The sequence below is a fragment of the Mesoplodon mirus genome (genome assembly GCF_964341445.2).
Source record: "Mesoplodon mirus genome assembly, chromosome: 2".
Classification (NCBI taxonomy): domain Eukaryota; kingdom Metazoa; phylum Chordata; class Mammalia; order Artiodactyla; family Ziphiidae; genus Mesoplodon; species Mesoplodon mirus.
This window is the reverse complement of record NC_138977.1, coordinates 101037740-101054671: the sequence shown is the minus strand read 5'-3', so window position 1 is coordinate 101054671 and position 16932 is coordinate 101037740. Positions and strand designations below refer to the sequence as shown.

Here is a 16932-nt window from a genome sequence, read left to right as displayed (position 1 = left end):
AACAATAATTAACTACATAGTATATATTTATTAAAAAATAATATTTATTTTAAAAATTCTACTCTATTTTAAAATTCTACTGCTATTCTTATACTATATTGTTATGCTATATGTGCACACTCTTATGTTATACAATATTTCATGAAAGCTCTATGGATTAAAAAAATTCAGATATCCCCAAAATTGTAGTAATGAGATGGATCAGAGAAATAAAATAAACTATTTTTAAACATTAAGTCAATTCCAAAATCAGACTTCGAGGTGCAATTTATGAGTGAAAATATCCTCTCCTATAGCAAAGTTTAGGCAATAAAATATTAGTCTCATGCAAAAAATAAATTACTAAAAGAACTAGTAAATTTTATCATTCATATCATATAATAATATAAATATGATGTATGAAATTTTAGTTAAAATCCTTCAGTTTTTCACTTTCAAAAGTATATTGGTTAAAGCAAAGAAAATACAATGGAGCAAAGACAGTCATAAGTGGTGCTGAAATGACTAGACATTCACATGCCAAAAAAAAAAAAATCTAGACCTAGAACTTATACTCAACACAAAAATTGACTCAAAATGGATCACAGACCTAAATGTGAAACACAAAACTATAACATCCTTAGAAGATAACATAGAAGAAAATCTAGATGACTTTAGGTATAGCAATGACTTTTTAGATACAACACCAAAACACAATCCATGAAAGCAACAAGTGGTAAGTTAATTTATTAAAATGTAACACTGGTTTGCAAAGACAATGTCAAGAGAATGAGAAGACAAGCATAGACTGGGAAAATAAGTTGCAAAAGACACGTCTGATGAAATACTGTTATCCAACATATTAAAAAAAAAAAACCTCTTAAAACTCAACAATAAGACAAACAACTTGATTAAAACATTTACCAAGACCTTAACCAATACTTCACAAAAGAAGACATACAGATGGCAAATAAGCATATGAAAAGATGCTCCACATCATTTGTCATCAGGGAAATGAAAATTAAGACAACAACAGGATACCACTATACACCTATAGAATAGCCAAAGTCCAAAACTCTGATGACACCAAATGCTGGTGAGGATGTGGAGCAATGAGAACTATCACTCACCACTGATGCGAATGGCACTGCCATTTTAAAAAGACTGACATTTCTTACAAAATTAAACTTACTCTTACCATGTGATCCAACAATTATGCTTAGTATTACCCAGAGGAGCTGAAAATGTATGTCTATACAAAACCTTGTACAGGGATGTTTATAGCAGCTTTATTTATAATTGGCAAAATTTGGAAGCAGTAAAGATATCCTTCAGTAGGTGAATGGATAAATAAACTGTGGTATATCCAGACAATGGGATGGTATTCAGTGTTAAAAAAAAAAAGAGCTATCAATCCATGAAAAAATCATGGAGAAACCTTAAATGTATATTTAAACCAATCTAAAAAGTTTATATACTGTATGATTCCAACTCTATGATATACTGGAATAGCCAAAGCTCTGGTGACAGTAAAAAAAAAAAAAAAAAAAAAAAATCAGTGGTTTCCAGAAGTTGGAGGGAGAAGGATGAACAGGAGGAATACAGAGGATTTTTAGGGCAGTGACGATACTCTGTATGATACCATAATGACAGATAAATGTCATACATTTGTCCAAACATAGAATGTATAACACCAAGCAAACTGTAATGTAAACTGTGCACATCGGTTGATAATGATGTGTCAATGTAGGTTCATCAAATGTAACAAATGTACCAGTCTGGTGGTGGGTGTTGATAATGAAGGAGGTTATGCATGTATTGGCAGGGAGTCTGTAAGAAATCTCTGTAACTTCTCCTCAATTTTGCTGTGTACTTCACACTGCTCTAAAAAAAATTGTCTTAATGAAAAAAAATCATAGGTTGGTATTCATGTACTTTCTGTTAAACCAATAATTAATATACTGAATATATTTCCTCTGAAACACATGTATATTATCCTTTTAAAAAAATGGAATCACATATAAGTAGGTTTCATAATAAAAGAGTAGAGATTAGGAATTAGAATAAAGTTCTGTAATTTTATGATCATAGTAATATAAATTATCATAAGTTATGACTTAATGAATGCTGAGACAGTATCATATTGGCTTATATTATCAAATAGTATTTCAGTGTATGTGATATACCTTATCCCTTAAAGTAGAAACTAACTCTCCAAAAAGAAAAAAAAAAAAAAAAAGAAACTAACTTCCCAAGATCAGAAGAGTTGATATATTTTACAGGTGAAACTTTTTGTAATTATATATTTAGCCTAGATTTTCCTTATTCTTGAAATATTTATTAAGGTAAAATAAATATAACAAAATTATAATTATTGTTATTATCATTATTATAGAGAAAAAATAGCCAAAACTCAAGCTTTAGAGTGTTAGAAACATTTTAGCAGATTCTGTTTCATATAAATTAGTAAAATGATTATCACATTGCTTAAATGATAAAGTTATAAGATATTAGAACTGCCAATAATTAATAATAATGCATATAAAAATGTAGGGATAACATATGCAGAAAAAAGATAGATTATGGTCATCTAAAAATATTATGAGATCACAGAATAAAGGTTACTTGTTTTTGCTGTGGAAACTAAAAGTATTTTACTTTGATAATATGACAGCCTGACTACTTGATTGATGGCTACAAATTCTATATTAGGGCATTTGTCTGCTGTTGTTTGTTTTTCTATAGACACATCACTTTCACTATTTAAAGCAGAGAATGCTTAACATGATGAAACTTGTTAGGAAGAGCAAGATATATATCTCCCTGCAAGTTGGTCTCTCTGGAACCTTTGTTATGGTCATTGGCCACTGGCACCTTTGCCACAATGCCAACATGCTATGACTGAGGCACAATACAGTCATCTCCCCTTATCTGTGGGGGATACATTCCAAGGCTCTCATTGAATGTCTGAAACCTCATATAGTACTGAACCTTATACATATCATGTATTTTTTCTTAACATACATACCTATGGCTAAGTTTAATTTATAAATTAAGCACAGCAAGAGAATGTCAGAACAGATTATAATGGCCAGAGATTTCATCATGCTGCTTAGGATGGAGGGCAATTTAAAACATATAAATTAATTTCTGTAATTTTCCATTTAATATTTTTGGACCTCAATTGACTGTGGGTAACTGAAACCACAGAAAGTGAAACTGCAGATAAGGGGGAGGGGCTACTGTGCCTAGTAGTAAACAATAAGAATCTTACTGCTGAAATTTTATATATTCTGATCCAATAATATCTTTCAACCTGAAAACAGTGGCACTTAATCAGGAGTATTTTCAGAAAAATCTGTGGAGTACAATGTGATGCATGATATGTCACTTCTAATATATTAACCAAAGTGCTTTGTGGTTTATTAAAAGTTAACATTCCCCACATTGTACATTGTTACATGTTTAGGTGTACTGATTAAAAATAAAATTGTAATCTCAACGAACTGAGAGTACAAAGCGTTCTGAAAGAACTAAAAATGTTTTCATTACATTCTGATTCAAAACATTTTTTAAATGATGATTTTTTCCATTTAAAAGGGTGATTTTTTTCAATTCTGTTAGCTGAAAATTTCATATTTCTTATTTATCCACCGAATGATAACTCTGAAGAAGAGAGTGGACTATTGAATCATTTTTTCAAATGAATGCTAGTGTGAAGCAACAAGTAGTCAATAAAGTTTTTATAAAATCAAGCACAAATGAATATTTAAAAATTTACTTTAAGCCACCCATATGCATCCAGGTACAAGTCTATTAGAATTTTTATCATTTACCATTCTAATGTTCTTTCTCACTTAAAACACTTTACCTAGTGGCTTCTTTTACTTTTAATTGTGGTAAAGAGAAAAATAGCATAACATTTACTATCTTAACCATTTTTAGCGTACAGTTCAGTAGTGTTATGTATATTCATACTGTTGTGCGATAGCAATTTTAAAATCTAGACCATCTTGTTCTTCACAACTAAAGCAATTTTGGTAATATCTGTGGGTTGCTTATATTTTGGATAGCATAACCTGCTATAAATAACGTAGTATTTATATATTGAATACATACTTTGCATTGAATCAGGTAAGGTGTTTATGACAGACAAAGGAAACAGTCCTACTTTCAGAGGCTACATGTTGCAAATTCAAACAGTATTAGCCCAGGAGATATTGTTAACCCTGAAGCTTCTTAGAGGGTCATAATGGTCTACCAAACAGGGACAACTAGTGGAGTGTACATGATTAAGAGGTCAGGTGACAGACAAGCAACAAGTGACTTTGTGGGGCAGTACTGCTTACAATATATTTTCTAAACTGAGCTGAAACAAGCCAGGAACCATACTACTACCCTTGCAGTGGAAGGGCTGCTACTGTGTTAGTAAACCTGGAATATATAAACCTATGCCAAATATATCTTCAGTGATATGGCTTGTCTCTTCATGCTGTGAAAATTTACCTATTGTGACAAATACAAAGCAGATAATCAACAGGACCTGATTAACAAGGCAATTTGTACATAACTATCAAAAGCGATCAAGAATACCTTCAAAATCTCTACCTCAATGTAACTCATTCCTTTGATTCTACATATGTCCACAACAGCTTCTTTCATTGTTAAAATACAAAATTTCTTCTTCTTACAGTTAGAGTAACAGTATATTTTTGGATCTTTAGAATCAATATATTACATGGATATTTGTATATCTAAAAATGTATTTTTAAAAGAGACCCAAGTATATCACACTGAAAAGGTTGAAATGTTTTGCAGATTTGTGAAGCTGGAAATCATTTCATCAATGTACTGTTGGCTCATCCCAATCACACAGGTTAGTCACTTTTTCTAATCTCCTCTAGAGTGAATTATGCTAATTATTATTTTTTAAAGCAATAGTTGGAAACACTTAAGATTAGTATTCCCCAATTATTGCCCTTTTATACCTAAGTTTTCAAAATATTTGAACTATATTATATTCCCTAATTATGGTTTCTCTAAAGTGTGCATGTACAAACACATACACACACACACATAATCTCTCTCTCTCTCTCATTTAAATATATGAAGAAACAAACATGATTAAAAAGAAGTATGAAATCCTTTGATGAATATCCACATTTCTTAGCTTAACTTTCAATTCTTAATCTAATTTGCACAGTATGTTACAATCCTACTGTATTTCAAATGACTTCTTAAACTTTTTCTAATAAAAGTGAATTTTATCTGACAAATTCAATGGCAGTGAAATAGCAATGTTTGGGAGAACATTTTGAGTTTACTGGTTTGCCAAAAGATTTGAAAAAATTTACAGTGTCTATATAATTTATTTTTGGTAAATCAATACTCTCATTCAGGTTAAATTATAGGCAGGGATTCACAATGGCTTACTGTGCATTGTACATAATTTAACCATAATTTCCAACAGCAGTGGTCAACATTTGGATTTCATGTTTTTATCAAACTAGTTGCAAATATAAAGTTGTGTCTGTCTCTTCAAGTTTGTTTTAATATCTACCTGAATTTGTTAACATTTTCTTGTTTTGAACAGTTCTGGCAGGCTGGGGAAATATATGAAACACTTTCCAGAATATTTTTTCCCATAATACATAAAATTACAAAAGAAATGTATTATATTAGAATATTTGTGAACACATAAAAAGCTGTAATATAATATATAATAACATAAATGTTTTGATTCCTACATTACATAACACTTTGATCAGTACCATATTGATGACCATAAATTATATATATGGAAATCTAAAACAACTGTAATATTATTTGAAAATATCTCTGCCTGAAAAAAAATGACAGAATAATGCAAATAATATTGTGTTTTTTTGTCTGCATTTGTATTGAAGTAAATCTTACATTTTATTAAGAGGTTAAATGTCATTTTTATCTAATCCAAATTCATAGATCTACTGATTTCTCTTTGGAAGTATGTGAAGCGCAGATGAAAAACTTCTGATAGTCTCATTTTTTTAAGTATAGAAGCAGAACACAATACAATTTTATAAAAATGCTAACATTGTCAAAGTTATGAATATCACAACTTTTAGTCTTGACCCTGACCTTCTAACAATGTGACTTTGCTCAAGTTTCTTCATCTATCTGGAATACGCAGTCATTATTTGAAAATGAAAATTTTAAATCATAATGTTTGCAAAGTCAAACTTTGGAAATGTTTATGTGAGAAAGACTTTTCTATGTGTGTGTGTATGCTTTTACTCCACCCTTTACATTGCTTTGTATGTTGCTCTTGCCAAGTCAGAAGCCAATCTAATCTTCCCTACTTGATTAAATTGGCTTGGTCTTTTGCTTCTAGACTCAGGATACTTTTATCACTGAAGTCTATTAATTTTGTACAGAGTTTTGTAGGATATGTCTTAGATTTGATAATTCCAGATCAGTTTTCCCAGAGACATGATGTAATCTTCTAGTAGGTTGACTCATGTCTTTTTTTTTAATTCTAGAAAGTTTTCTTGTATTGTAGTTGAAAATTTGGTTACATTGTGGACTGTGAGGAGAGGGTGGGGTTATATTACATACATGTTACATCTGGCTCTATTTTATATATCTATCACTTTCTGGTTTTAGCTTTTTGTTTTTGTTTTTTTTTTCACTGTTTTTGTTCATCTACTTAATATCCCCTATTCTACCGAACATTCTACCCTTAGGCAAACTGAAATATGTACCATATTAGTAATGTGATATTTTTCTTTTTCTACAATTTAATTCTTGAGAAGAATCAATTATTTTTTTTTAGAAGATGTTGGGGGAAGGAGTTTTTATTAATTAATTAATTTATTTTTGCTGTATTGGGTCTTCGTTTCTGTGTGAGGGCTTCCTCTAGTTGTGCCAAGCGGGGGCCACTCTTCATCATGGTGTACGGGCCTCTCACTATCATGGCCTCTCGTTGCGGAGCACAGGCTCCAGACGCGTAGGCTTAGCAATTGTGGCTCACGGGCCTAGTTGCTCCGTAGCATGTGGGATCTTCCCAGACCACGGCTCGAACCCGTGTCTCCTGCAATGGCAGGCAGATTCAACCACTGTGCTACCAGGAAAGCCCTCAACTATTTTTTTGTTCCTGTTTTGTCCATACCTATTTTGAGTTCTGGGATTTCTTAACGGTTATGTTCTTTATTATCTGTAAATGCTTCTGTGCATTAAAATTGTTCTCTGTTTTAATTTTGGGGGGAGTTATTTTTATCAGTTGGAAAAATTCTGGCTTTTTTCATATAGAAGCGTTATGTGAATATTTATCCACTTATGTTCATTTTAAATGTGTAGATTGTCGCTGAAGAGAAATAACAAATGTTTTTAAAGATGGGGTGTTTGAAGTGAAGTCTCTAAAGAATAAAGTGTGCTCTGGAGGGGATGGGGTGTTTCATTGTGTCTTTTGATCCTCTATACACTCCTTTGTTTTCTAAATTCCTTAATTCCCAGAAATACTACCTTCTTTCCCTTCCCCTCTAAGCCTTCAAAGCATTTTCTCCTTTCTTAGAAGCAGTGCCTTCTAATCTGAAAACCTCCAGACTCACTACTCTCAAATCATTTCATTTCAGTTCAATGTATCCAGTGTCCTGATAACCTCAGGTCTCAGACCTTTTCTCAGAGTAAACCCTCTTCTTCTGATCATGGATTCTTGATATCTACATACACAGTGCACTCTTTTTCCTTACATAAAATCCTTATCCAACTCTCAGTTCCTGTGTCAGCTCTAAATGAGTCTCTGTTGCTCTTGGATTTTTATTTCCCCACTTTCATATTAATTGAAGTTTATAGTAATATCTGTACCTTAGATATGCTTCAGGCATGAATTATGGATTGGGGGACCATTTTATATTGACTGTTTAGGCAAGATGTCACAAAATGTGTTCCCCAGAAAACACAATTTGATATAGAACACATTTTTAAAATGCTTATTACAAAGTACTTTAAAAAAGGGAAGAATTGTGCCTAGTAGGAAACTGAGTTGTCATGTCTGAAGGGTGGCCTCAGTCATTTCTCTAGGGTTATCTGAAACTAGGATAACCCTTCTGAGTTACCCTAAGTCGGAATGACTAGAGAAAAGGTAGGTTGGATTTGGGGCTCCCTGGAAATGGGGAAATTATCTAGGATAAGGCAGTTCTCTTCTGTCAAGGCCATCCTTTCAGAGGGTATGTGAAAGTTCTCTGCTACCAGCAGAAATTTAAAAGAGACATATTAGTGGGAAATTACACAGCCTTCACTGCTGCACATGGCCTTGGTCTAACAACTGATTTGCACCATTTTCCTCATCCACAAACTTCTAGATTCCCTTCACTCTCAACGGACACATTTAACATCTCAGGGATTATCTGTGGTATGACATGGATCCTCACTTGAGGGTCCTTATCAGGATATGGATGTGGCCCCTGTCCATGGGTCAAGGGAATACCAGAGATGTCCAAATACTAGAGGCAAAATATACTCTTCTTACCCCACTGTATAATAGCAGGTTTACCTCCTTTTCATGATCAGGATCAATTACTCTGCCAAGAGTAGTGATTCATTCCCCACAACACTGGGGTTTCAGGTTTTAAGATCCTTGTTTCCAAGTGGGGAATTTCCTGTCATGGGACATGGGTAGATTACCATTCAACTGTAAACCTTATCTTATAGATTTAAAGGTGTACTTTGTCCCTAAGTTAGCATTTCAACTGTGCCTTCAACAGATTAGCCAATTAATCCATCAGGTTGGCAACTTTTTGATGATGCTGCATTTGATATGAGAAATTGTTCCTTTGGTTATGGGCCCACTTCTGTACCTCCTTTATGAAAAATGGATTTCTTAAAGTAACAGTGTATTGTGGATGGACCTAGAGTCTCTCATACAGAGTGAAGTAAGTCAGAAAGAAAAAACCAAATACCATATGCTAACACATATATATGGAATTAAAAAAAAATGGTTATGAAGAACCTAGGGGCAGGACAGGAATAAAGATGCAGATGTAGAGAATGGACTTGAGGACACGGGGAGGGGGAAGTGTAAGCTGGGACGAAGTGAGAGAGTGGCATGGACTTATATACACTACCAAATGTAAAATAGATAGCTAGTGGGAAGCAGACGCATAGCACAGGGAGATCAGCTCGGTGCTTTGTGACCACCTAGAACAGTGGGATAGGGAGGGTGGGAGGGAGATGCAAGAAGGAGGAGATATGGGGCTATATGTGTATGTATAGCTCATTCACTTTGTTATAAAGCAGAAACTAACACACCATTGTAAAGCAATTATACTCCAATAAAGATGTTAAAACAAACAAACAAAAAAATTGTGTATTGTGGAAGAGAGTGTTAATTGATCAAATACTGTGTAAATCCTCAGATAATAGGACTCAGGACCCAAAGGAAGGAAAGGGAAATCCATTCACAGATTATGTCTTTTCCTGCAAATATGAATTGCTGCCTCTTTCAAAATAGAAGGTGTTCAATAAATCACCTTGCCATCAGGTTACTACATCATATCTGTGCAGAATGGTGCCTTGTTACGGTCTTACTGGTGTTCTTTATTGGTGGCAGTTTGGACACTTGGTAGCAGCAGTAGTTATATCTGCCCTGGTAAGTGGGAGCTCATGCTATTGAGGCTAAGTATAGCTTCCATCCCTGCCATCATACTCCATTCATGCACCCATACTAGCAATAAGTAATCCATTACAGAAACAGGCTGACAGTGACTGACTAAGTCAAATTTTCTACCTAATTTTTATTGTCTCTTCCATCATTGATGCTCCCTTTGGGGCATTAACATGTGGTACATATATCTTCATATTTCATAGCCACTCATATTCATGGGCAGTCTTGCATTCCTTACTAATTTGTCCATTTGACACTGCCTGCTATTTTATGTATATTGTAGGTTGGATGTATTTTGTTCAACTACAGAGACTCTGCCCAATGGGAGAATTTACCCCTCACTACTGTCTTTTAGGGTGTGACCCCTAAATGTGACTCTATTGCAGCTGCTTTGCATTTTTGGCTTCCTCCCACATGCCAGCCAACTCAGCCCTGAACTAAGCTCAAGGTCTTCCTACTTTTCAGCTGGCCTGAAGGGATACCTCAAGTTTTCATGCATGTGAGTTAGGAGACATGTTGGCTCAACAGTGGTGTGTGACATGTCTGGATGCCTGGTAATGCAGCTTGTTTTTATCCTATTGCCTATTTATGTTTCATTCTGAATATATCACTTCTATCTTACAATGAATTATTACTAGTCTTACCTAACCTTATGACTTGGTACATCTAACAGAACTCAGCTTATAGTGCTCAGTTAGGACCACATGGTCACTTGGTGTCCCTAGAGTAGAGTCTTAATTATACCAGGATTCAAAAGCATTCCAGGACTATCTTGTCAAATAGATATAATTCTGTGCTACAAAGCCATGGCCTGCTCTAGAATACCAAGGTTCAGGATTGTGATTATTCCATTGGGGCTAACCGTAAGTTCCACACATTAACATTTTCCACCACTGATAAATTTAATATGTAGAGTCTACCTGATTATAAGTCCAAGTGCAGGAGTGCTTGCACTAAAACTTGAACCTGCTGCAATTTTCTGCCTTGTGCCCTACTAAACTTTCATGGCTTTTTGTGCCCCATGGTGTGCAGTTCAGAGGAGATTTCCCTGGTGTATAATATGATACCTGCCAAACTAGAAGAGGTCTACAAGGCATTTTGCTTCCTTCTTAATGATACGGGTTTCAAGTTGCCACACATTTTCTCTGTTTTGGAAAGGATGCCCCACAATCATTTGGTCCCTAAATCTTTGTAGTGTTTATTCACAACCCCCCTTCTTTGGACCACACATGTCTTAGTAGGCCACCAACATACTAGCCACTTCTTACTCATTCAGTATGAATAGCATAATGTCATTGATCTAGTGATTTTCAGTGAGATGCACAACCAACCTGGGTCTTCTTCAGTTATTTTATAGCAAAGGGTGGGAGTATTAAACAGTTATAGAAAACAAACAAACAAACAAACTGAAACTCTATGCTATTGCCCATTTTTTAAAAAAGTAAACTATTCTGGCCTCCCTTTCTACTAGAGATGGAAAATACATTTGTCAATTCAGTGGCTATATCCATAGACCCAAGTTTGGGTTAATATGCTTTAGTAAAGATATTATGTCTAGTAATAAACTGCAATGGTGGATAATGTGTGATCAAGTTTCCAGTACTCCACTGTCACCCTCCAAAATACATCTGGCTTCTGCAGGACCTAAAGAAGTGAATTAAATGGAGATATAATGGAGAATATTATACAAGCATACTTTAGATCTTAAATGTAGCACTAATCTCTCATTGGGATGCAGACTGTTTATATTTACAAAAGAATGAGTGCAATTTCAGAGGCTTCCACTTGGATTTCCCTACTGGCTCTTGCCCCAAAGGCCAATAAATCAATGCACAATGGGATTATGCAAACTACAAAGTATGTATATTCCAATTATTCATTCAGTGTCTGGGGAAATAACCCCTATGAAGCAGTGGACTGTGTTTAGCAGTCCTTAAAATGTAGGGATAGTCTACTCTCACTAGTATACAGTTCCCCAGACAGATGACCGTAGATAGTTTAGTGAAGTTACTTTAATGAATGATTGTGAGAATCCTTATATATATATATATACAGTTATTTCCATGTTGCTGTCTTTCTCCTCGGGGTCCCAGACTGTTCTTCCATCAATGAGTTTAGTGTCTTACAACTAGTTTAAGTCCAAAAACTGGGAAAGAAAACTAGGTTTTTCTGTGTCACAAGACACATTGGTTATTTAATCTGCAAACCACATCTGGAAGAAATGTGTGTTTGTGGATTCTGATCATTCCACTACCTCCAGGAATTGAACAGTCATAAACTGGCTTTAACCCAAATTACCTTGTGTGCACATTCTGCACCTGAAAGTCAGTTACTATAATGTGGGTAGGTTCCTCAATTATCTTTCTTTTGACGAATATATGGATGCTACACAAAGGTGTTTACATAAATGTTACCAAGAGAATCTGTACTATTAAATGGCATACATATTTATCCTTATCTTGAAATGAGCAATGCATGAAATCTGCACATTGCCTAATATATTTTTCACTTTGATAGTTCAACAATAGTTACAATTTTGAAAACAACATACTGACATTTCATTATGACTTTAGAATTACAACTAAAAGAGATTACTTGATGTGTTATCTGATTAAATCTTGCTATGGAGAATAAACAGTAATTTTATAATTCATATTTACTTTTAAAATGTCACAGCTCAAAGTTTAACTTGAAATCATTATAAATTTGTTATCCAAAATATTTCTCAAAAAAATTTGAAAGTCAAAAAGTAACTAAGAAAAATCAAGTGACAATATGCTAAGTATAATGAGAGTTGTAAATAACAATCCTGATAACTGAGCAGAAATAATTTATATGGTATTTCTGAATATTAACTATACTGATATTCACTGTAATCCTCTTATGAGCGATTTTCATACTTTTCTGATATAAATGACATAGTTATGAACTTCCCTTTGGATTTTCACTAATTTAATAGAAAGAGGTTTGAAGTATTTAATAATCTCAACCAAAAATATATTCTTTGACACTAAAAGGAGAATAGGAATAGGCATGCAACTGTGAAAACACATTTATGAATCTCAGTATGCAACACTGCTGCTCCACTTTGATAAAGTAATATCTCTATATGTTTGATTTTAAAACTTAAACAATTGATTATTATGGTGGTATTCTGTAATGCTACAGCAACATAGCTGTAGACATGGTCAGAAAATGATAGGGATTCTATTTCAGTCAAAAGGTTATAACATTTGAAACTGGGTCTCTTCTGAGTAATTTGTGAAATAGGTTTCTATAAATATATGATGACATTTCATGTGGTATATAGTTGTTCTAGGGAATTTAGAATTATACAATAAATATGTCATCAAATTTGCAATATGTAACATCATTGACATTTTACTCTCCTTTTTAAAAGGAAATAATGCCTGTTTTCCAAGTCCAAACTATAACCCCTTTACGTGGATGTTTTTCCTGGTTTCATGTCCTAACTACACCTATGAGGTATGCTAGCTATGTATGCAAATAACTGAACTTTATTTGATAATATACTAAATACGTGTTTATGTACTTACATGTGTTATAGATTAATATATATATATGATAATATGTGTATATGTTTTGTCTGTAGATATAGGTATAGCCAGAGATATAGATGATGATATAGATTTCAATTTAAGTTATAGGCATAGGAAACTGGAATAGTTCAACCACAATTTTCCCTGCAGAATATAGAATATATGTGCATATATTTATCTAGATTTAAAGAAAATTTTATAATCATCATACAAAATGTCTTGAGAAGCTTCAGGATTTTATTTTTTATCAAAAATTTTGGAATAATTTCTCATTTTCTTATGAATTTCTTTATGGGATTGTTTAATAACTGTTATATTTAACAATGAAATTATTGTCTTTAGGAAATTTATTTCTACTTAGAATTTTCCTACTGTTTAGTTTTTAAATTACCTATTTAATGTCACAAGTGAACAAATTTCTAGACTGACTATCAATATTTGTTAATTTATGTTTTAATCTAACAGATTGGATCATGGATTAGTTTCACAGTCATGACACAAACATTGCCAGGTGAGATCTATGTTTACTGACATTTAATTGAAGTAGATACACCTTTAGGAGGAGTGGTTTCTGAGAACAGATTGCTATAGTACTAAAATTAGGCAAGTTTGTAAAGGGATTTTTTGCCTTTATTTTTATTTTGGATTTTTTTAGCAGTATTAAAATATATTGGAACATTATTTACTATGCATCTCTATATAACTGTGGCTTAATCCAAGCTAGAAAATGTAGTCCAAATATATTTATTAAGCAACAAGTTTTTGTTAAAAAGAAGTGGTAATAATAATAATACACTTCATTTAAAACTCTCTCTTGTGCAAGTGCACAGACTTGCATGTACTGTGTCTTCAAGTGTTCATATGCATCTGTGAAGGGAAAGCTGGGAGCATGAGTGTGTAATCTTGAATGCTGGTCATTTTAACACACAAGGAAGTTAAATTGTAATGAAATGCATGTACTAAAGGGATATGTGTTATATCCTTTTCATCAATTCTTTGTTCCACTGTACAAAAAATGTGGATTAAAATTAATGTTGCTTGTCGTATGTGTGTATGTGTATGTAGAAGTATTTTATACACATATGAAAAACTATTATTGAGAAATTCTAGGAGATTTTTAAAAATTCCTTATTTGGGAGTATTTTGTGGCAGTGGGATGTAAAAAACAGATTTATTTTGATCTCTATATACTTTTTATGTTTATTCAGCTATGTAATAAATATTGATTGAAGGTGTATGATGCTAGGCAATATACATGAGTAAAGAAAATTGACAGAGAACTATGTAACATGAGAAATATTTTAAGAACTATATATGATACTTTTTCTAATATAGCTTGCTATATCCATAATAAAAATAAGAAATAAAGAACAATTATTTCTTTTTTCTTCTAGTTGGGATTTTTACACTTCTGATGAGTATCCAGATGTCTTTGTGGGCACAAAAGAAACATAAGATTTATCTGAAGAAATTCAGTTCTTATATGCATAGGAAATCAGCAATGATTCCATTTATATTGTAAGAAAAAATAAGTGATCTTATCTCATATACAGAAAGCAGTATATAAACTCACTAAATCAAACTTGATAAAGGATAGTTGCCTATTATGCTCCAGAAATTCACAAACAACAGTATTTTTGCTTGAGTAAAAATACAAAATGGTAGAATCTAGCTGAATTTAGAGTAATAAACTTGAGGTAAATGAAAAGTAGAAATTACTGATATAACTAATGGTAAATAGCATCCAATATGTTTGCAAGGGACTGATCCTTGAATGAGATGTTCTTACTGAATTAAATATTTCATAACTATTTGCTTAAGACCATTTCGAATATCTGAATTCTAAAAAGTAAATATTTTAAAAAGTTGTAACATTTAAATCACTTGAATTTTACATATTATTTTGATAGTAATTTAATTTTTTTCTTTATTGTTCAATGTTATTGAGAAATATCAAATGTCTTATGTCAGTAGTTCAATTTCCTATATTAAAAGTTAAATATTTTTAATTAGCCATGCATCTTATTCATAACATATACATTGTATATCATTCTGAAATTATAACAATCAAAATATTTTCTAGATATTACTTATTAAATCATTGAATATACTATACTGAAATATATGTTTATATTTATACATACATCATGTTTATATATGCATATATATAGAAATATATATATATTTCAAATGGATTATATGTGATGATGAAGAGAGAGTGCATTGGAACTTTGAGATTTAGAGTGGAAAGATTTTTTGCTTTATTTTCATATTTTTAAATTCTTATGTCTTCTCAAAGCCAGTGTGGTATGTGTGTGTATGTAAATATGCATATATATTTTGACAAGAGGAGGGATGATATTACAAAAATTAAATACATATTAGGTAAATATTTTTTAAAATCTTAGTTTATTCATATTTAAATTGGGATTCTTTACATTGGTTAATTTCTAGAGCCTTTCCACTTATCAGATATAAATGTATCTAGATAAACAGATGGATAGATAGATGATAGATGGATATACATATATCAATATATCCTCATTAAAGCATTTAGATATATACATATATGACAAAATATGCTTGGTAAAGGTAGGTCTATATGCATGCATTCTGTGGGTGTTTACTGTTAATATACGTGACCAACTTTCAAGATATAACAAAAGCACCCATTTAAAAGCTTTATCATTCCCAAATGCACAGTATTAATATATCTCATGGGAAGACAACAACAAAGTTTATTTCACTAATATTCATTCAGCAAAATAGCATGGAATCATAATTATTTGTTGATGTAATAGGCTATCCCAAATATGTTTCATTATACTATATACCCGAAAAATGTGACTACTCTCATCTTATAAATAAGATGCAATTATATTATCAAATTCTAAAGTTTTTTGTGTGTATTTTCAACAATTGTGATTTTTATGTCAATGTAAAGATTATGATGATATTAGCAACTCATAGATTCCCTGCTTTCAATAGAGAAAGACAAATAGGTCTTATTTCTAATTTAAGTGAGGTATGTATATGCATGATATCATCATCAAAGTAATACGGGATTGGTCAAAAGAAGTCTTGTAGTGTGGGAAAGGAACAAGTTAAATGCTATGATCAGCCATATCAACTGAGAAACAGTACTAAAATACTGCCACTTAACATTCAAATTTTCATACTCTATTTATTGATAGATTTGTTAAAGGAACTAAATGTCAACTGTAGACAAACAGTAGATGAGAGTAGAAAAGGGAATAAATAATGCAGCCCTTGTTTTTTAGATAGTTTACTTAGTTAAAAGATAACATAATTCTTAAAGATAAAATGAATTGTTAGTAGCATTAATTGAAATTAATTAAAACAAGTATGAAGACAATATTAAAGTTAGTCTTTGTTCTTTTATTCCTTGGGCTACAGGGGATATAAAGGAATGGATATTACCTCAACCTGTATATGTCTGTTAAAAATTATCTGCCCTGGTTGTATTAAATGTCCTGATTCACATGATCAGTCTTCTCTCAGGCCATTTCTCCATGATAATATATTAGAATGCATTTGCTCTCCATTTCTATCACTTTTGCAGAACATACCATTAATAATCAAAAAAACAAAATCCTCAAAAGTTTAAAAACTGAAAATATACCATTACTGGTTGGTATATAAAAATATACTATGAATCTTTCTTCCAGAAAATGCATAGATATATGAATTAATGTCCAATGATATCTTCATAGATTGAGTTATCCATTC

At 32.3% G+C, this 16932-nt stretch overlaps 1 protein-coding gene across 1 annotated transcript in view; it reads left to right on the top strand.

The window, feature by feature from the left end:
• The window catches only part of TECRL (trans-2,3-enoyl-CoA reductase like), a gene marked incomplete at both ends in the record, with an annotated part of 97918 nt that extends 83214 nt beyond the window's left edge, over positions 1 to 14704 (top strand). Inside the window, 4 exons of the mRNA XM_082602039.1 lie at positions 4798 to 4855; positions 13023 to 13108; positions 13648 to 13693; positions 14577 to 14704. Coding sequence (XP_082458165.1) covers positions 4798 to 4855; positions 13023 to 13108; positions 13648 to 13693; positions 14577 to 14704 — 318 coding nt within the window. The remainder of the gene's footprint in view (positions 1 to 4797; positions 4856 to 13022; positions 13109 to 13647; positions 13694 to 14576) is intronic.
• Between the last annotated feature and the right edge of the window lie 2228 nt (positions 14705 to 16932).